This window comes from Drosophila kikkawai, chromosome X (genome assembly GCF_030179895.1).
Source record: "Drosophila kikkawai strain 14028-0561.14 chromosome X, DkikHiC1v2, whole genome shotgun sequence".
NCBI lineage: Eukaryota > Metazoa > Arthropoda > Insecta > Diptera > Drosophilidae > Drosophila > Drosophila kikkawai.
This window is the reverse complement of record NC_091733.1, coordinates 22,745,946-22,769,107: the sequence shown is the minus strand read 5'-3', so window position 1 is coordinate 22,769,107 and position 23,162 is coordinate 22,745,946. Positions and strand designations below refer to the sequence as shown.

At 37.8% G+C, this 23,162-nt stretch overlaps 1 protein-coding gene across 3 annotated transcripts in view; it reads left to right on the top strand.

Moving 5' to 3' along the window:
- ct (homeobox protein, cut) overlaps window positions 1–23,162 on the top strand; it is a 74,142-nt gene that overhangs the window by 30,814 nt on the left and 20,166 nt on the right. For all 3 annotated transcript variants that reach the window (XM_041775077.2, XM_041775076.2, XM_070287974.1), the window contains one exon: window positions 10,150–11,400. In XM_041775077.2, coding sequence (XP_041631011.1) covers window positions 10,150–11,400 — 1,251 coding nt within the window. The remainder of the gene's footprint in view (window positions 1–10,149; window positions 11,401–23,162) is intronic.

Below are 23,162 nucleotides of genomic sequence, written 5' to 3'. Positions count from 1 at the left end.
TATTTTACATATTTTAACAAGAAATATTAATATTAAATATATTATTTTAAAGAAAGGATCAACGCAAAATCCAGTTAATTAGTAAAACTCACTCATTCTGCCCCACAAAATTCCAATCCGATTTAACCAATTAAAATAGCCCATTAAAATAGCTCCTAAATTCTGTATAAAGTTTTTGCCACAATGTTGCAGGCCATTTATATATATATAGAAAAAAATTGCAAATGTCTTTGCGTTCGCTCCTTGCCGTTTATGTGAATTATTGGCAAAAATGCATAACGGCAAACAATTGAAAATGCAATCAAGTGTTGGCCAAAATGTCTCATCAGTCTGCTCTAGCTCCTTCTCTCTCTCTTTCTCTGTCTTTGGTCTTGTCTCTTTCCCCACGACAAACTCTCCATCTCGCTTACTCAACGACGGCGGCAACAACGTTGCCAATTAATCAAGAAATTCTTAAATAATTATTTGCCTATTTTTATAGCCGTGGCGACACAAGGAGAGAATCGAGGGATATGAAGACACAAATGCATAAATGTATATGTATATATATATATATATATATATATATATTTGCATATATATCCCAGCCGATATGGGGCTTATAGGCTGCATTATAGACAGCCGAGCCGCTTTGGCTGACTGAGTGACTGGCACGACGACGACGACAACATCGTCTGTTGGAGTGTAAATTTGTTGTTGCACACATACTCTATACTTTTCAGATACAAAGTATATAGTATTTCGATATACACAGTACGCAGAATATAGCCAATATCGTATATAGTATGGGTTTAACAAGGTGAACCCAAGAAATATAGATATAGATTAATATAACAAGCTTCAGTCGATTTTTGACTATAATTCCCAAGCAGTTCTGGCAAATATTTTGAAATATTTCAGTTTTTTAAGGTTTTTTTTTTTTATCAGTTTTCCTTATAATTACCTTAATACCTTATAATTCCCAAATAGTTTAAGCATAATTTTAACCAATAATTCTCTTTAATAACTTTGTTAACTTTTACAAAAATCTCTACTGTATAGCCTATATATATAGCTTATATTTATGCCTGTTCCTTCGCCCGATATTATATGGAAGAAGAAGCAGAAGCATGCACTTTTCGATTTTCATTTCTGTGATTTGTGTGTCTCTCCCTCTCCTTCTCCCTCTGTCTCTCTAGTTCATTGTTGTTGCAAAAATAAGTTGCCCGCCAGCCATTCCCATTCCCACACACAAGACCCCCTCCCTCCGTCAACCCCTGCCCCAACTAGCCCCCTTCCTTAACCCCATAATGCTCTGCTCCCTTTTCCGATACACGTTCCTCCATATACAAACAAATTTCTATGAAGCATTGCAGTTAGATGAGCCGTTTAGTGACAGTCAAGTCGTTGAGGGGGGTAAAAAAAAAAACAAAAAAAAATATATAAAAGGGAAAAAGAGGAACCGGGAACAGTGCGAATCAGTGGCATGCATTTTTATGCAGATATATATTCTCATCATATATATATGTATAAATATATATACATGCCATATATCGAGTGGTGGCTGGCTGGCTGGCCGGGTGCATTGCCATCGCCATTTGCGGGACGACTAATAATAATAAATATTTTTACAGAAATTAATTAACAGCAACAACAATGGGGCAACAAAGTGTTAAAAGAAGTCTGTGCTGGGATGAGGAGGCCAGATATTGAGTTGCTATATATGAGGATTCTGCATAAACTGAAAAGAATTTCTTTTAAAATAATTTACAAAAGTGTAGAAGAGGAAAATTTGTCCTTTGACATTTACTTGTCTTAAAATATTACCTAAAATAGCTAGAATTTAATAAATAATCAGTAAACATAAAAATTTAAACAAATTCCCTGAAGAAAACCTTAGTTCCAGCTAAAATTCCCAACTGGTTCTGTAAATTTTAAGCTTTAAGTTTGCCCCAAAAACCAAGCATTTATTTTCTCTTCGAATACTCTCCTACTTTTGGCCAATTACTCAAATTCAAATTAAGTGGCAGCCGCACACACACATACACACACAAACACTCGCACACATGGGCCACAAAAGGAAAAGCTTTAACCGCCTCCCTCCCTTTCTGTAAGGAAAATTCCGAAAATGCCGCCGCAACTTGTCTCGTTTTGTAAATAACAAATCAGGCATTTATAAATGATGTGAGCATACAATTTTTGGCGCCACCCCCGCAGGAAAACGCCTCTCAAGCTCACCCCCCGACAAGAACTGGCAGAATTTAACCCACTAAAGCCATGCTGGAAGCAGCATCAGCACTTGAAACAAAAGCGAACTCTTTGGCAGCTGACACGCGCTGTTGTTTCATTTTGGCAGCAACAAAACTGTCGCCCAAATCAGCCCCCAAGTTTTGCCTCCCTACTTTTCCTTCTTGATTTTCCTCCTCCCCTCTTGAGTTTTCCTTGATTTTCCGCAACGTCTTGGTGTGCTCCGTTGTCTTCCTTCATACGTCTCCTAATAAGACATGATTGTAATTAATTAAATTAATTCGTTTCGGTTTTAATACACGAAATGTTTTTCGATTTTCCTAAGGACAGCAACCCCAGCACATTTTCCTAGCGTCCTCCCCTCCCCCCACCCTCTGAGGAGCACAAAAGGATTGCCAAATGAAAGCAAAAGATTTCTGATTTACGTTCTCAAATATTTGTTTGTCACACACTACACTTTCTCTCTTTAAGCCAAAAGTCGAAGTGGTAGGTGGAGGAAGCTCAGGGAAAAGGTGAGTTTTCCTCTCCACCCACTGGAAACTATAAAATGTTGTCGATTTTGATTAGGCCAACATCGTCGTCGTCGTCGTCGTGGCTTTTCATTAAAAATGCCAACAGAGTTTTGTGTCTTTCGGGGTTGCTTTTTAGAGTTTTAGAAGAACCCTTTGGTTGCCTTGGTTCTTGGTTTTTGTTGGCAACAAGAACATCATCTCGTTGGGCATAATGAATTGACATTGATTGGAAATTTTGATTGAAAAAGGGTCTCTCTCTCTCGTCTCTCGTCTCGTCTCGCAAATAATAAATTGCTTCATTTTGGGTTTAATTAAGAGAAGGAGTCGGTCTTCTCCGCTCTTCACTCCACTTCTTCCAAAAGAATTATTGATTCTGTGTTTTTTGGCTGCCTTAAACATTAATACATTCATTTATATTAATGCCTTGGTCTGGATTAAGGATTTTTCGGTCCTGAAAATTTAACATTTTTAATTAGGGACCACGTTTTGTTGCCAACTGTATATCACACACACACATATCCCTTTTTCTTTTTTGCCTGAAACTGAAATCATTAATTTCGTTTAGATTTTAAAATGTCAAATTTATGTAATGGACAACCCTTAGGTAAGCCCTGCTCCACCCACCCAACGTCCGACTGTAAAAGCATTTTGAGGCCCGCATAAAAATGTCAAAAATTACACACACACACACACACACGCACACGCACACATATGAAGGATTCAGGATTTCTAATCATTATTTGTATGGCCTGACCGAACATCAAGAAAAAAAAAAAAGGGAAACCCCCAAACAAAGCCCACATATGAGTTATATTTATTTGTATTTGTCTGGGGTCCCCCCTCCGACTTTGCCTTTGCTTTGTGCTATTTGGTCAGTGTAATGCTTAATTATTTACTTAGCTGGGCATACACACACGCACACACATATAAATTTATAAACATAAAAAAAAACACAAAACAAAAGTCCTTTGCCTTGGCTCTTTGCCTTTTTCGGCCTACGAAACAAAGTGACCAAAAAATGGGGGGTTTATATATGTGTGTGTGAACAATGGGTACTGTGTGTGTCCACCTTCCCACACACACACACACACCCACAAGAAAAAAAGGGTCATCACACCCACACACACATGGACATGTTCATTTTTGATGTACGATTTGCTCCCGTTTTCCCGCTTTTCCGGTGGAAATGGGCCCCACAAAAAAGGTATGCATACGTTATGTAATAATAAGGATAAGCCAAAAAATTATTATTACTTTTGGTCACTCAATGTGAATGGTTTTTGCTGCTGGAAGGGGGGGGGTCTACAAAACCCCCCTCCCACCCCCTTTAAAATATCAAAAAACACAAAGAGGGTTGCATAGAAAAGGCGTCCGTCGTTAATCACCAAATGGCAAAGGAATTAACAAAAATTTGTATATCTAATGAGGGGTTTTTTTTTGTTTAAAAATTTCAAAACTGTGATCTAAGGGGTCGTTGGGTATATTTATATTAGGCAGAGGGGTTTAAATATAATTTTCTTAATTTTTAAAATTTTAAATAAGACATAGTTGGAGCTTACAATTAAATTTTGTTAAAGAAAATATTTTAAAAGAGCTTCCTTGAATAATAATAGTGTAAAAAAGCCTTTAAAAGATAAAAATAAATAATTTATGAAAAGTATACATCTTGAGAATTATAGTTATCAAGTGTTAAGTTAAGTTTTGTATATTTTTAGAATTTTATTTTGGTTAATATTTGATCTATGAGATCCTTGAAAATTCTATCTCTTTCTCTCTTCCTTGGCAATTAGAAATCTAACAGCCTAACATAAAGTTAGAGGGAGCAAGATAGCTTCAAATTGTGCCTTATGAATGTGTAACTGTATCCTTCAAGTGGAAAAAATGGCACACACACACACACACACACATAAAAAGTAGAAAGAGATAGAAAGTGAGTCTTCTTTGACACTTTTTGGCATTTAGAAAAAAAAAGAGGATATATATCAGTAGGAACTTGAGCTTCCTCATAGCAGCCCCAAACCCCCAACGAATGCGCTGTCATGTGACGCATTAAAAATCGAAAGAACCCCAGCCCCAACCCCTATCCCTTCTGCTGCCTTCTGTCTTCTTCTTGCACGCATTAATCCTTTTTTCCAGCATCTTTTCAGAGAAAGAGACAGACACACAGTCAGACAGAGACACATATGCGAGGCACGCGTGTATATAATCCTTTTTTTGCAGATTCAGAATCAGAATCGAGAGGAAAAAGGGGTAGTGGGGTAGTGGGGTAGGGGTAGGGGGGTGGGCTCATCTTCTTCGTCAGCAAAGCTTCGCATATCAAAGCTAATTTATATTTCGTATAGCATACATTTTCAGTTTACAGTTACACCAACCCCCCGAATGGCAGAGCAAAAAACAAGAAGAAATACAACCTACACAACCCCTTCTCAAACCCCCTTCTTTTTTTGCGCCTCTGATTTTTGATAAGTAAATAGAAAATTTTATAAATTTACATACACATGTCTGCGTGTAAGTGTCTGTGTGTGTGTGTGTGTGTGTGTGTGTGGGGGGGGGGAGGCAATAAAAAAGAAACAGAATTTTAAATTAGAAAATATTAGTTAGTTCCAAGGGGAAAGGCAGAGGGAAGGCCAGCCGTGTTATCTCCACGAATGTACAGTTATGTATTTGCATATTTGCCTCTCGCTCTCCTTCTTCCTTTTCTTTTTCTTGTCTTGTGTGTGTGTGTGTGTGTGGGTGGGTGTATGTGTGTGCAGGATCCCCCACATGGCCGCCTCTGCTCTTACCCCTTCTTTCTCTCATTCTACTCTCTTTCTCCTGCCAGGCAGCATCAATACATCATTTTCGTCTTTTCTCTGGCTCTTGTGCTTATGAGTGTGTGTGTGTGTGGGGGGGGGGGGGGGGGGAGGATACTTTCCTCTGTGTGTGTGTGTGTGTTGATTTTATGCCACTCTTTTCACTGTTTTTTTTTTTCCTTTTTTTTGTTGCAGTTTTGTGTGTGTTTCCTTGCTTTGTTTATGTGTGTGTGTATTTCGGGTATTTTTTGTTTAATATTTAAATAAATAATTAGCAAAAAGGGATATACATGTGTGTGTGTGTGTGTGTGTGTGAGACGGGGGGGCTTTGTGTACTGTGTGCGTTGCTAATGATGTTTGAAATTGTAAAGCAAATGCAAAGGCATGCCCCGAATCCGAACTGAAGAATAATGGGGAGCCCAGAATCTCCTGCTCCTTCTCCTCCTCTTGGATCTCAAATCCTTTGGTATATATATTTTTATTCGGAAAGGAGAAAGGAGTTATCCTTTAGCCTCAATTAATGGGCAACAGTTTTTGGATGCTTAAAATAAAAAAGAGGAATTTCTGGGGGAGAAGGAAGAAAGGCTACCATAACTTAACCCCCTTCTAGCATATATACATAAATATCCTTAATTCTTCAACTCTTCCCTGGATGTGCCTAATGTGTGTATAATTGTCTTTGTCGCTGGTTTCATGTCTATATATGTAGATATTTATGCCTTCAAGTGGCAGTCCTGGCAAGTCCTTTGACTTCCAGAACTAGAAAAGGAAAAGGGAAGAAAAAAAGAGGGGAAAAGCAGCATAAAATTGGCGACAAAGGGGGTTCAAAGGGATACAGCTGAAGGATACTGCTGGAGTAGCGGCGTGTGCCACCTTAACCCACATTGTGTCATTGATTTGCTTTGATTTATTGTCAAAAAAAAAAAAAAAGAAGAAAAGCATAAAAAACAGAAACCGCACAATACACCGCCGCGTTAACCCTTTCCAAACCCAAGGGGGTTGATACATCATGGTACATGTATATATATAAGTATATCCCCTTTCGTTAAATCACAAGAAGCCCGGCCACTCGAGCTTAAGTTGAAGCACAATTCATAACATTGCCTTCGTACTAATTACAAAAAGTGCTTGCTCGCCCCCAAATAAGGTCCTGAGGACCACCAGGACGAGAAGAACAACAGCTGCTGCGAATCTTGAGCGAGCTCTCTCTCTCACTCTGTTTCTCTGTGAGCTAAGCCCAAAAACCAAAAACTCACTTCAGACAAACAGCTTGAGACAATGCCGCCGCGCACGCTGCAACCTCAGGAGGGGCAAACAACACACATGGGCGGCGGTGGTGCCGAAAGGGGGGAGCACAACGAAGACGAGTGAGTTGACATGTGCCAAGCACACGACAATTGTGAACAAACACGATGAGAAAATTAAAAAGGGGGAAAATATATATAATATATATATATATATATATATATATATATATAAACAGGAACAGCAAAGCTCAGAAATTAAGGAGTGGGTAGGTAAGGGACTTTCATTGATACAATTGCCAATGAGGTGGAAAAAGGACAGGACAAGGCCACATTAAAAATTAATAATTATAAAATTCTTGAATATATAAATAGTACTAAATATAATTTTTGAATATATTTTGGTTACTTAATCTATAAATATTTCATAGGAGTTTCAAGATCATTTAAAGTTAAAATATTAATTAAATATATCAAAATAACCCTTTGTTTAGGCTTTCGCTTCTCTCTTACTCTCTCTGCCAAGCTTAGCCTGCAATGTACAAGCAAAAGCCAACGTCAAAGAGTTTATTATAGGGATAAACTATAGGAGAGTCTTAAAAGTTCTTTGAGAAAGTGTATAAAATATTATAAATTATTATAAATTATTATAAAATATTATAAATTATTATAAAATATTCCAAAAACTCTTAAATAAAAATATACCCATTGAAACACCCAAACTTCTACCTCTCTCTCCCCCTCTAATGGTCAATTCTTTTTAGTTAGGATGGAATTTTAACATTTCACTTAACATTTTAGGTTCGCGCGCGAGAGATTTTAACCCGTAGGTTTTTATACAATTCTTCATGTATTTTTTGGATTTTTTTTTTTTTGTTTTTTTCCAAAGCCCCTTTGAAGTGGCAACCGGGGCAAAAATATTAAATGAAACCCAAAAATAAAAGGGGAGCCAGAGAAGGGCGGGGAGGGGAGCACGCTAAAAGGGTGCTCGATACGAAAGCCTTGCCAGCCATAAGCTGACCACACACACGGACTGGGGGGGACCATTGAAGTGGGCACAAAACCCAAAATAAAAATTACAAAAAAAAAGAAAACCCTCCAACTTTCTGAAAAGCAAAAAAAAACAAAAAAAAAAAAAATGCCCGGCAAAGCCACCCGCATTTTAGTTAATTAACTCATTTGGTTTTTGGCCCAAGCCAGACCCCGCTTCTTGTATTAATTGATTTCAGAGGAGAGAGAAAAAAAAAAAACTAAACAGAGTGGGAAAAACCTGGCCAAGAAAACTATTTTCGAAGCAGAGCCAACAAGTGCTTGGCTTCCCACGGGGATTGCTGCTGCTGCTGCCTGCCACTGATCGATTTTCGGCCCAGCAAAAAGTCAGCGAAAGAAATGGAAAATACCTCTGGCGACGGGAATCAAAACTGAAACTGAAAAGTATCCTTTCTGGTCCTTCCTCTCCCTCTCTCTGTCTCTCTTTCTCTTGGCCATTATGAAAACAATTTTCAAGCTTAAGCAGCTCACGGCAGCGGCGACGACGAGGTCTTAAAACAGAGACAGAGAGGCAGAGCAACCACTGAAAGCCACCCATTGCCACAGTCTCTGTCTGTCTGTCTGACTGTCTGTCTGTCTGGAAAAGGACTCGTGGCAGGACTCGTGGATATTGCAGCAGCAGCCTCCCGCTTTGCCTGTCTGTTGTTTGTACTTAAGAGCTTTTAAATATCATAAATATATATCTATGAGAATGAGAACGACGATGTTGACAAATATGCCTGGCGGGGCCAAGAAAAATGATTTGCTTTCAGGGATATATGTACATATATATCCCTGTATGTATTTGTCATTAAGAGAAGTTGTTGTTTTTATAGATCTCTGGCTTTAATATCTATCGGAAAAGTGCCACTACTTTACCCAAACCCAAAAATATATACTCTGTAACGACTTCCTGCTCAAGTTTTTTCAGAGTGAGGAGAAAGGGTAAGGTTTCACTACCGATACTTTTGGCAAAAGCCTTAAGCCACCCCAAACCAAACCACCTAATAGTTTTTGCAGAGCCCATCGACTAATTTCCAAAGTTCTTTATTGCCTGCAACGCCCCCCTGGAAGAAGGATCCTCCTCGGGAGTCCTTTTTTGCCTAGCTTCCGGTATTTATACAAATAAAATAGCACAGAAAATACTCAAACCCCAAAGCCAAGGCAAACCGAACAAGTACAAATCAACAGAAAATCGAATCGAAAAGGAGCCCAGGACCAGGACGAGGACCAGGCAAAAGTCATTGCCATTTCGGGCTTGGGCTTAGGAGGAAGCCTTAAAACTTGGCACTGGGAATGGGCACTGGGATTGGGCTCTCGCTGGTCTGGAATCCCAGACTAATTTGCCAAAAAAGTTTGCACCGCATATTTTTGTAACCTTCTTCCTGACTAGCCTGTGTTTTGTTGTTTTAATTTCTCATTTGGCATTTGATTCCCGGGGACCCCCAAAAAAGTGTAGCCAAACCAAACCACCCAAAGCTGCCACCGCCCCCTTCGAAGGTCAGCACTAATAGCAGGCAAACATTTTCAAGTCAAGGCTTATCGATACGAACGATAAACTATAAATTTGTTCGCCTGCTTTTCCTGGTTGCTAATGCAGACGGCGGGGGGGAGTCCTTTCCCTTCCGAACTCCGTTACTCCCAGGACTCTGGAATGTTTTTTAAGCCTTCCAACCAAACGGTTGCTGCTGTTGTTGTCGTTGCCGGCCGACAAAAGTTTTTGCAACGTATTAATTTGGCTAAATTTAACCCGTAATGACTTTAAAAGTAAAATTAATGAGGGTCGATAGTTGGCTTTGGTGCCCAAACTTTTTGCAACATATGTGGCGGACGTTAGACGAATTTTTTAGAGGGATGAGGGATGGGAGCTACTCAAATATATTTCTATATATTTTAAAAATCAGTTTTAAATAAAAGAAAAAAATGATAAATTAGAATTTTAATATTTGTTTGAATTTTATTGTTATTTTCTTTGATTTATAAGAGATTTTTATGGCAATATGACACTATATTCAATTTTTTATGAATTTTAAACATAGCTTAAATTAAATATAAACAAAAATTAAATTGTAAGAAATTTAATTCAATTTAAAGAAATAATTAGTAAAAAATTATTTTAATATATCAAGTGTGACTCTGCTCTCTTTAGCATAAGGTTTCATAATGCTCTAATTCCTATAAATCAATATAAAACCCACAAAACAAAAGCTAAAAAGCCAATTTTTGTGCCAAATTATTTATCAATTAAGCATTTTTAATAAACTTTAAAAAATTTAAAACCAAATTTAAGTAAATAATTAAAAATTAAAATTAACCCTTACTTTATTCTTGATTTTTATTTTGCAGCGCGCTACCCAGGCCGAGAAGGAAGTAAACACACTCAAAGAGCAGCTATCCACCGGCAACAGCGACAACAGCGATAACAGCGACACAGGTGCAGCAGCAGCAACAGCAGCAGCGGCAGCAGTTACAGCAGCAGGAGCAATCACAGATAACGAGGAGGAGCAGCAGCAGCTGAATAACTCTATCGTTGCAGCGGCTCTAACGCTGCAGCAGCAGAACGGCAGCAATCTGCTCGCAAATACAAATACGCCGTCGCCCTCGCCGCCGCTGCTCAGCACCGAGCTGCAGCAGCAGCAGCAACAGTTGCAGTTGCAGCAGAGCGGCGGCGTCGTCAGCGGCGCCTGCCTCAATCCGAAGCTCTTCTTCAGCCACGCCCAGCAGATGATGATGGAGGCGGCTGCAGCGGCAGCAGCGGCGGCCTTGCAGCAGCAGCAACAACAGCAATCTCCACTCCACTCACCGGCCACCGATGTTGCAGTAGCGGCAGCAGCAGCAGCAGCAACAACAGCAACAGCGGCAGCCAATATGCCCGCCGAGCAGTCGATAACCAATGAGGCCATGGCCAGCAGCAACAACAGTCACCAGGATTTGCAGCTGGACGAGGATGAGGACGAGGATGATGAGGAGGAGGAGGAGGATGAGCCAGAGCAGGAGCAAGGGCAGCAGCATCAGCAGCCAGAGCAGGATGAGGCTGGCGATGATGACGAGGATGAGGATGAGGAGGAGGAGAATGCCTCGATGCAATCGAACCCAGACGATATGGAGACCGAGACCAGAACTGAGCCAAGTGCGACAACGCAGGCGTTGGAACTTTTAGAGGACAACAACAAGGGGGAGGCTAGTTTAAATGTAACAACAACAACCGATAATAGCAATAATAGTTGTAGTCGAAAGAACACCAACAACAACAACAGCAATGAAAGTAACACCAACAATGAGCAACAAGCTGCTGTTGTGGCTGCCAATAGTGCCGAGGATGATGATTGCGCCAATAACAACAATACCAATACCACCACCACCAGCAATAACAACAGTAATAACAATACAACAACAACAACAACAACCAGCAACACAGCCACCAGCAACACCAATACCAATAATAATAATAACAACAACAGTAATACCAATAACAACAATACAAATAACACCAACAACAACAACAGCAGCAGTGGCAACAGCGAGAAGCGCAAGAAGAAGAACAATAACAACAACAACGGCCAGCCAGCTGTACTATTAGCTGCCAAAGATAAAGAGGTAAGTTTAACCAACGGTTAAGGGTAAAGTTAAGTGTAAATTACTAGGCATAATATATATATTAGTTTATTTTTTGAAATTGTTGTTGAAAAAATAAGCTTTCACCAATGGGAGGTTTCAACAACATCTGCTATATGCCAATCCCATAGCTCACTCTTTAATCCTCACATTAAGCAACTCACAAACCCTTTTTCCAACTTCAAACACCACAAAAATGTACAAAAAAGGAGTCGCAAAAAAAAAAAAGTTCTACCCCGACTTTAAGTGACTTTTTAATTTAATAAACTGTAGCGGACTAAGGTCGAATATCCTTTGGAAAAAGGGGGATCGCAACCGAAGCCGCCCCAACCCTACGAAGGACAATTACCCGGCGCAATGAAATGTAAAACCGTTAAGATTAGACAAACGTCGCCGCTGGAATGCTGCAAGTGTGTGTGTGTGTGTGTTTGTGTGCGGGAGGAAACTCGGGGAAAAGTCCAGGCAAGAAGAAGGAGCAAAATTCCAACCGCAGACGGCGACGCACGACTGACCGAGGACCGACCTCCGTCTGCAGATTCTCGCCACTTGGCCACCTCCCTCCTCTGGCCAGCACACGCACAATTGAGAAAACACTTGCACAAATAAACAAACCCCCCTTCGTTTTACACCACCCACTTTTCCGGGCACTTTTCTTGTAATTTTCTAGCCAAACAGAAAAAATGTTGCCCGAGTACAAGCGAGAAACCGAGACCAACGAAAAAAAAAGGGAAACAAGGCAAACAAATGAGCGGCGGGACTTTTGACTTCTTCTTTACACGCCCAAGACAGCAGCCAAAAGGGATAGCGGGAAAAAATTCCACAAAAAAAAAGGAAAATATATATATATATAGGGGAAAAAGCATAGAGCCTGGGATTTCCAGCCTTTTTCCTGGGGACAACAGCCAAACAGCAACAAGGGAACAAAAAAAAGTTGAAGGGAAACTTTTTCGCCACAGACAAGGACAAGGACAAGGACCAAACGGTCTTGGTGGGGGGGACTGTGGTGTAAAGTGATATCATTAAAATATTGACAAGACAATTTTTACGCCTACAAATTTGTTGAATGCCTTTGTTTACACAGCACCAGGGGATAAAGGGCGGGTGGAGAAAGGGATCAAATTTGCCTAAAATAACTAACATTTTGGGTATTAGATATAGATATTAGGGGGGTATAGATGGGTAATTGGGTTTATATATAAGGTATAACATATTTTAGGGGGTTTTATATATTTCTATATATATTTCTTTATAAATTTATATTTAAAGGCAGTCTTAAAAGGTCCTAAAATACAACTTGCAATCTGCCTAATGCAAAAAGTATAAATATAAAACCCCCCTCTTAATGGGGTCTTAATGATTTCTTTCTTTCTTGTCTTTTTTTTTTTGTATTTCAAACCGCATTGAATGATTGCTTATCGCCATAGAAAACCCCCTGGGATACCAACCCTTAAGAAGATATAGAAGCTACAGCTTTACGACTTGCTTCGTGTGGCTTTTTGTGAAGATTTTGTTTTTTGGGGGGTCTGGGTGGGTGCAGCATATTTTTGCCTTGCATTTCAGCATCAATCATTATCATTTGCCATTAAGTGCAGCAGCAGCAACAGCAAGAGCTGCCTCCATTAGCAACCCCCAAGGTGTGACAAGAAGGAGAAGAAGCGCATTTCTTTAATGTTTTATCACTTCACTTCACCACCTAACCAGCCTCCCTGGCAGTGGAGTAGTTAGAGGGGGGTTTTTTCAGAGTTTTTTCTTTTGTGATTATTTGAAATCCATTAAATGCTATTTTTGCCACCACCACCAAGCTCATTAGTTTGATTACTGGCGCCTTGGCCTGGTCCTCGGAACTCAATCCCCCCCCCTCAAAAAAAAAAACAGCTGTGATAAATGCACTCGCCTGACAACTAAATCACTTATGTGTTGTGCCCCGCCGCCACCGCCACTGGGTGTGTGTGTGCGTGTGTAGATTCAGATTTATCTGTTACACATGTTCATAAATATGCGACAATATTTTCTGTGTTGTCCTCTTGGGATAGCAACAGCCAAAGATGATCGACAGGAATATGAGCTGAGGCGGCGGGAGGAGGGTCATAAAGATAAATACAGTGTGGCCAGTCTTAAGGAAATTTGAGACAAGTGTGTCTTAGAGTAATATTAAAATTAATATTACAAATATTAATTATTACTTTGTAAAACAACTTATACAAACACTCAGTGTGACCAAATCTAATGGGAGTTAAGACCAGTGTGCCCTTGCCCAACATGCAAAAGTGCTTAGAAAATATATATTTCTGTTAATATTTCCCTATCCAACGAGGCTCCTCTGTAGATTCGAATATTTTTGCCCAGAAATCATGTTAAATGGAATTGCAACAGTTGTTTGTTGTTAGAATCCAGAGTGCAACAGCTCCTCTAGCCGCCAGTTTTGTGTGCGTTTGTTTAGGCTATGAGGCATGTGTTTATTTTTTCGCAGAAGTGCATTTTTATAGACAAAGTGCTTTGGGCCGTCGCGTTTCCAAAAATAAAATGCAAAACAGCACAAAAAAAAAAAAAGATAACAACAACAACAACATGAAAATAAAAACGAAAAGAAATAATCGAAAAGAAAGCAAAAAAATTAAACGCTTTTTGACAGCGCAAACAAATGAACAACAAATTAGCAGCCCCAGCTTCCGCTTCGATTTTTGCTTTTGTTACTAATACTAGGCAGATCTTTTTAAACAAAACGACACGTTCCATGGTTATTATTATTATTTTATTTTTTTTTTAGTTTTTTTATCACGCCTCAAACAAAAACAAACCACAAATAACTGGTAACAAAAATTTAACTCGATTTGGTTTTTATTTTATCCACCGGAAAATATATATATTTATATATAATATGTAAGGGTGGTGTGTATATATATTTTTAGAATTTCTTTATCGACACATTTCCCACATTTTTTTTTGTGAATAAACAACGAACAAAAAACCACACAAAAACCAAATCAATTTTTTTATGACCTTTGTTTTGCGGCTAGATTTAGTTGTTTATCCTAACACTATATATGCATATATATATCTGATTAGCAGCCACATATATTTATGAGCCTTTGGGGGAAAATTCATTGATAAGTTGCCATGATATGGGAATGTTAACCATAAAATTCTTCAAGTTAATAGACTTTTCAAATTGAAATCAAAATTTATAGAAATTTAAATATATATATATATTATTTTAAATATCAGCAAACATAATTTGAGTTTAATTTTGGAAACCTTTTCAATGATAAGAAAACCGATTATGATTATTGAGCACCCGCATGACTGCTGCTGCTCTCTCTCCCTCTTGAAAATATAATCATAATTATTCGATTTAGGCTTATCATCGCGTGACTTGAGTGCCAAAGCACGAAATTATAATAGCTACGACTTTTAATTGGGGGATTTGGACCAAACCAGACCGACCGACCTGCGTCAGAGGCAAAACCCGGCAGCAACTAGAAATTATGAAAGGGTTATATATATATGCTATATGGTATATCTCAAATATTTAGATACACGCTTAAAAGTGTTATTTTTAAATGCAAATCAAGCGGAAAATCCATCTAATGCCAACCGCTTGCTTCTAAAATTAAAATCAACTGTTTAAACAATGAAGAAAACAAAAACAAATATTCGATTGATTCCCCCAGTGTCACTCTACTTCGTCTCTTGCTCTCAGTTTATTGCTTTCGTAATCTTTCAAAGAGCTTCAATTATTTTAGATTTTTGTTATTAATTTGAATCTCATTATGATTAAATTTGTTTATTTGCCGCTGATGATGATGGTGTTGGGGCACCCAACAAAATTATTGGCGATTATTCGAATTTAGTATGAGTTATGCCAATCGAAGCAAAAGTTTGTTCACAAAAAGTGCTGCTTAAAATCTAAAAAAAAAAAAAAGTCTGAAAAGTAAAATATAATGAGACGACGACGGGTGAGAAATTTATGGAAAATTTAGCCAGGGGGGGGTTTTTTCGTCTGGACAAATACTACAAATAATAATAATAATAATGTACAAATACAGGCCGCACAATTGCAATTATTCAATTCAAATCAATCAGCACACAAATACCACTCAGATCTGAATATATATTGCTGGAGACATTGAGCTTAGTTAGGACAAGCCTGCAATGATTGCTGACTCTCTGGTCTCTCTGTGTTGTGCTTATCGTTCTTCTGTTGTTGTTGTTGTTGTTGTTGCTTAAAGTGAAATAAAAAAAAAAATATACAAAATATACACAGAGAAAATACACCCACATCCCATGCCCACACCCACACACATCCCCTAGTCATCCACCAATTGCGGATAAATTCAATTTATTTATCGCATATGGATTCTGATCGGCGAGAGCAGTCCAGCCATAGATAATATCGCTATCTGCCTCTCTGTCTACAGACTCGGACTCGTACTGACTGACTGACTGATTGTTGCTTCTGCTTTTGCTGATTCTGATTCTGATTCTGCTTCTGCTTCTGCTTAGTATAGCTTTGTTGTTTGCTCTCGAAATGGGTAAATGTGTGATTTTGATTTTTTTAAATTGATTATTTCCTTATTTTCGTTCGCCAGAGGCTTTTGTTGTTGCGTGAGCTAGTTCAGTTCAATTTGGAATTTAAATTCATTCGTAGTATAGTCATAGTTGTAATCGTAGTTGTAGTTTATGCCTCTGACTGTTGCATCAGCCATAAATGCCTTGATTGAGGCTGATGTTTTAGCACTTTTCCAACAATGTTGGGCTTAAGATTTCATTGATCCATTGAAAAAAAAACAATTAAACTCAGTGTGACCTTACTTACTAATTATAATTATAAAAAAAACAAGGTCACACGGTAAAAAGTATAACAAATCCCTCAAGAATATTGAGCAATTACTCCGATTCTAGTTATTAGGCTTCAGTTTACCAGAGTGACCAAGGTACTGGTATAAAATATATACAAAAGCAAGGTCACACTTGTCATATAAAAATCTTTAAATATTTGAAATAATTGTAAAGTAATCAAAATCAGGCTTAACCAAGTGATTTATTAAATTAAATTCCAGTGTGACCTAATAATATTAAAAAATGTACCTTGCCTTACTAGTTTTCTAGTTTTTTAAGACTTAATTTTGGGTAGGCACTTTCCCTGCGCCTCATTAAGCGGAAAATCCAATGAAAAATAATGAACATGCACATTGGCTACCATCTAATTGGAGGCCATTAAAACGGTGACAAGTCGAAAATGCAATTGGCATAGAGAAAATCCGCCTGATTTATGGCCAACAAATAATCGGCAAAGAGTAGGTGGGCTAATCTAGATGAAAAATCTGCCAAGTCTTGGCCCAAAGTCTTGTACCCATCAATTTCATATATATATATACTATATATATATATCTATATATTGCACACACTTTCTGGCAATTTGAAAATTGTCAATTTCGATTCCACATCGCACCTCTGAGGGAAGTCAATTTCAGGCATGAACGGAAATTTAGCATTTCAATTAGCAAAAGGAGCTGCCGGAGACGACGACGATGGCCGCCTGTCGATAAATCAAATTTCATTTCTATTTTTTTTTTGATATTTTTATTAATTTACCATTAAATTGAGTTGAAGCTGTGGCTGAGACATCCATTGGCAACGTGTGTTGCTGCCCGGCAATTAATTAAGTTTGCATTTGAATTTATTATCTTGCAGATACAAAGATACACTCGTACACAGATACTACTTCTTGGGTTTTTTTATATTTTTTTTTTTTTAGTAGTCATGGCTAAAAGTCGGTGTTGCTGATGTTTGATATACTCCGTTGGCGTTTTTGTTTGCTAACCTTCGGCCATATTTGTACGTGTGACAGTCCAAAGCGATTATTATGATAGATTAGCCAAGAAGAAAACTCTTAAAAATAAGCTTTAGCGATTAAATCAGCAGAAAAGCAAACCAGAACTAGACAATTGAATTTAAAGCTTGGGCTTGTTCTTCTCTCCTAATTTAAATTCCCCAAAAACAGCAGCCTGGCAATTAACTAGTTCATTGATTTCAAATTAAAAACACCCTGATGAAATGCCATAAAAATGTTAAGCCAAAATATGTCTGCATTTAAGTTTTATTCTTCCTTTTTTTTTTCTGTCTTATAATTCCTTTGCCATCAAACGCAGGTCTCCCCACCAATTTGGACAATTAAAAAAGGCTAAGCGTAAAAATCGTTCAATTTTTCCGGGCGCGGTAAATGGCCGGGACTTTAATTAGTTTGCCATGCTGTCGCTTCAATTTTGATGCAAGTTAACCGCAACGTCGCGACGTCTCTCTCTCCCTCATCTATATAGACTCTATATAGTATATATCTTCAACGCCATCGCCTCCGTCTCCGTCTCCATCTACATGCCGACGCTTTCGTTTTCGTCATCGCCATCATCATCCGCATCCGAGAAATCTCCAACTCAACGCAAATTAAGCGTCGTCAAAATAATTGCCGTGGCTCGGTCAAAATGCGACCGCAGACGCACAGTGGGCGTGGTGGGGTTAATTTTAAATGCTCAGCAGCAAAAGCAGCAGCAGCCGACTCTTCTACAAATTAGTAACACTCGCTTTTCCGGGTTGCTTTTCTTTATATATATATATATTTTGTTTTTGTGTCTTTTGTTAATAATAAAATTCTTATGAGGAATATAAATTAAATTTCCAGGTTTATTCATTATTATTTTTGACATTTTAAATTGGTTTCCTAAATGGAAAATTCTTGTTAAATTAATTTTTGTTAAAGAGTTACTAGTTACTACTTCTTATTTAATTATTACTAGTTTTTTTTACATTTTTTTTACTAGCTTTTATTTATTTATTTATTTATTTATTTATTTATTTCATTTATTTCGCCAATGGTAAACCTTATCTGGCTACTTAACTAAAGCTTAACTGACTTAACTAATTAACATAAATTGAAGATAAATATCGAAGAAATTTACTAGTTAATTTCTAATAGTTCTTAGTTACTAGTATTTATAGGTGACTCGTTACTAGTTGCTGTTTTGCTAGTTCAGTGTGACCTTTTACTAGTTATCAGCTATTAACTTCTAGGTTTTTTTTACTAGTTGCTGATTGCTAGCTACTATTTACTAGTTACTTTCTAATAGTACTTAATTACTAGTATTTATGGGTTACTAGTTTGATTGCTAAAGGTTTTCAAGTAACTAGTACGAAGTTACTAGTTAGTTTCTACTCCTTATTTGTTACTCGTTAATTCTTACTCTTTATTTGTTACTCGTTACCGAATTGATATGCCTTTCTTGTATTTATTTACCCACTGTGTGCTCTAACCCAAAAACCAAACCCTCCTACTCCACCAAGGGTAATTAAAATAAGCTGGCCATATCTTTTTTTCTCTTCTTTTTTTGCTTAGTTTCCTGAAGGGGGGAAAATTCGTAGGCTTGGGGCTTTTTATGCATTTCCAGTGGCATTTAATAGAAATGAAATTGTCATCAAACGAAGATTGAGTTTTCGGTGGAAACTGAAAGCGAAGGCGAGTTAATCGATGCACAGACACAGCCCTCCGATGATGATGATGATGATGATGGGGCTGGAATTCAATTAGAAGTTGACGCTGATGTCCAAATCAAATTAGTGTCTGCCCCTGCCGCTCTCTAGGCCACTTTTTAGGCAAGTTCCTTTCGAGAACAGAGGCAAGAGAAGTTGCAGTGTACCAAAAAACACCTGACTTAACCCCTCCCATAAAGCCTATATATATGAGGGATATGCTGGCAAAAAGGACAACGGCAAGCGGAAGGAAGTTGAAACCATTAGAAACTGCCAGGAGTTTGGCCATACAAAAAATTCATATTTTTATACAAAAAATGTGTGGCAAAATATAAAAAAAAAAAAAAAGGAAATCAAACACACACAAAAGGCAAGAGGCACAGGGAAAACAATGACAGACCAGCCAGAAGCAGGAGCAGGAGCAGGAGCAGGATCATCATCAGACAGGACGCGAGGACTTTCGGTTTCGAGCCTTACGAATGTTTGCTCGAGAGATGTTGATTGGCATTCCCCATAAAAGGGGTTAAGGGGCCGCCGAATCTCTGGATCTGAATTCAGCCCGCTGCCCGGACTCATAAATTATTGTCTAGACTATGATTTTAACGTTTTTTGATTATGAAAGAGAGACCGGGTCCTTGCCAGCCATCCCGCAATATATATATATATAAAATAACCTTTTTTTTTTATTGTTTCTCTTTTTGTGTTTTTTGGAATTTTTCTGTGGGTTGTGCAGATATCATATCAATAAGCAAAGGGATTAGACATGTGACTGGGCTCTGCCCGGGAGTCGAGTGCTTATCTGTGGGTAAAAATATATATATATATACAAAACACATGACAAAAAAAAATGAAACAAAATTTGCCAAGTCCTCCTTTATTTATTTGTATTTATTATTTGAGGGTTGAGGGGAGAGAGAGAGCCAGACAATTATTAAGCAAAAGTTTAACGAATTAGAAATAAAAGGAGTAGGGGTTAGGGTACAGGTTGCTGTTAAAAAGGGTTGCTGGGTTGCTGCTTCGCTTCCTTTCACGCACAAAATTTCTAGACAATAAAATCGAAACATAAATCGAAAATTGTAAAATTCGAATAGGAAAATACTCGCGGCGGGGGGAGTCAAGATTTTCCCTTTGCCTTTGAGTGGATGGCAAGGGAATCCTGGGAATTGTAAAGCTGTCAAATTTTAATTACAAAACTTTATAATCCAAAAAATACAACAACAGCTAGAGGGAGAGAGAGAGACAGGGAGATAGGAAGACTCCAAGGAAGACGAGTTGTGAATTGCGTGCCCCAAGGGGGGCTTGGGCTTGCCTCCCAAAGAAAAACCCCCGTCAAAAATAACCCTACCTCCTGCCCGGTCCCCCCGCGAATCAATTCAATAACTCTGTGTCTGTGTGTGTGCGTGTGTGCGTAATGACTGAATGACTGTTTGACTGACTAACTGACAAAAAAGCTTTACCCCCACGCCAACGCCGCCACGTTTTCGTGCCTTCCCAAACTTCAACTTGCAAAATGTTTGATTTATGCCTTTGAATTGTTGTAAATTGCTCCACTCCCCCCCCCCCCCATCGCCCCCTTACTACCCTACCTTTTAAATTTTCCAACCCCTTTTCCGAGAGGCCCCTTCTTACCACCGCCCCCGTCCCCCTCTTAAATGGCCCGCAGCAATTGACAAATAATGCAAAAATTCTGGCGAAATTACCTGCGATTTGAGGTCTTTAAGTTGATGAATTGTCTGTCAGTGAGGAGAATGAATGAAGGAATGAATAAATGAATGAAGGAATGAAGGAAGGTAAAGGAATTAGACTATTGATTGAGTGAATAAGTGGGTTAAAAAATCAATTTAAGGTATACAATTTATAAATAACACTAGAATTCCCAAAAGAAAGTCTTGTTTTTTGTTAGTATAAACTTTAAATAATTAAGATGTTAAGAAAAATATTAAAAAACTTAAAAAAATAGTAACCTTTCATATAGTTTAAGCTACTTCCATATGTGACCCCTTTAAGGCGAGTGTCTTTGTTTTGACTTTGTATTTTTGTTTTGCCTTTCTCCACTGTTTTTTTTTTTTTTTTATTATTTTTTGCTTCCATTTTTTTTATTGTTTGTTGTTTTTCCTTTATTTTTGTATTATTTTTGCTTCACTTCTTTGTTATCTTTTGTTGCAAATTGCCAACTTGGGCATTGCCAGTTGCAAAAAAATGCAACAGCCAGAGAGAGAGAGAAACAGGCTGCGAAAACAAAGCCTTGTCTTGGCCGGGGCGTCAAAGCTCTGGGGTGCACTTGGCAGACTTTAAAGTCTCCTTTCTCCACCTCCTCCGCCTTCTTGTATTCCTCCTCCATGTCCCCTTATCACACCAGCCTTCACAGCAGCCTTGTGCCTGCGCCGCCCGCGAGCTACTCCTTTGCCAGAAAACACTTGAAACAATCAAAAATCAATGACAAGCAGCAGCAAAAGCAAAATAATACAAGCAAAGATATATGCACTGAGGGAAAAACTTCAAAAACATTTTTTAAGGGAATTTAAATATTTTTAATAATTTTAAAAATTAACAAAAAATCAAAATATGAGAAGAATATAAAAAAACTGTTGGAACTCTTTTTAAAAATAATAAATAATATTAATAAAATAATAATAATAAAATAATAATAATAATATTTTTAGGGTATTAAATATTAATTATATTATGTATATAATTAGTTTTATAGCATAAATATTTATAAAATGTTATAAATTAAAAATATAAAAAAAAATTAGGAAAAGTCTTTAGAAATCCCTCGTAACTAACTTATAACTAAGCTATAACCCATTTTCCTCTCTGCATTATCACATAAAATCCAGCAAGGAACATTTTATATATAAAAAAAAACACCAACAGTTGACGACATTGAGACGAAGCTGTAGCTTCTTCCCCCTCTCGGCCAGTGTGTTGCCTTTTACTCATTTGTCTTTTGGCTTTTTGGAAATTAACAACAGAGAGTCAACCCCCTTTTAGAGTCAGCCTCCTCCTCCTACTCCTCCTTCTCCGCCCACGCCTCAGCCTCTGGGGCTGCCTTGGCAAAAGTTACCCCTTTTTTATATATATATATATATATATATGTGCGCTATCTCTATCCATCAACGCTCCACTCAGCCCCCCCTGCCAGTCATATATATATTTTAAAATTTTTATGCCCGAATGAATTTTAATTCCTTTGACGGTTTTTGCCTTTGCCATTGGCAGCTGACGGCCTAAAAGTCTGCACAAATAAAAAAACAAAAAAAAAATATAAAACAAGCTGAATTATTTTATAAGCAAGCCCTGAAGAGCTTCTCCTCTGAGTGTGTGTGTGTGTGTGTGTGTCTTTGATTGCTTATTGTTAATTTGTATTTGTAGATTGGTGTCTCTGTGTGTTTGTGTGTGAGGCTGCTGTTCGCTGATTAAACCCTTTTTTTACACCCCCAACTCCAAGGAAAACCCTTTGCCAGTGCCTTGGTCTCATGTGGAATAAGTACAGGGAGAGAAAAATATAGGAAATTAAATAAGATTTAATAAAGAAGAGATTTTTACTAAAGAAAAACCTAAGATAAACATGTTTTCTTTTTATTTGTTTAAAGTGTATACTTTTTATTTATTTATTTATTTTTTTTTACTATATTTTCTCCCTGGGTTTTTTTTTATTATATATATTTTTAAATTTTAATTTTGAATTTCAAATTTTAAATTCAATTTTTAATTTTCAATTTAATTTTTAATTTTTTAAAATTTTTCTCTCTATGTAAAGTGACAAGAAAGGGAGCAACAGCAGCGGCATTGCCTTAATTCCTTTTGGCATTTTATGCTTCCATCTTCATCTGCTAACCAAAACTCCTCACGCGCTTCACATCTTTTGCCTTCGAGTGTTTGTTATTGTTGTTTCTATATATGTACATAAATACATATAAATACATATAAATATATATATATATATATATATGTGTATCGACTGCTTTGTCAATTGTTATGCAAAAGGGTAAGATTCTCTCTTGGCTGCTTGGCAATTTTGTTAATTACAAATCGTTTGCTTCACAGTCGCCAGCCTTTGCCGTTTCCCCCTTAATAATTTTTGCGTGTGTTTCATTTGGAAAAATTATTACCCAAAAAGTGAGGGTACATATATAATACCCCTTCTCCATGTCCCATGTCCTAGTGAAGACCCTTTTGTCCAGCTTTTGGTCCAAGGGAAAAATGTAAATTTTCAT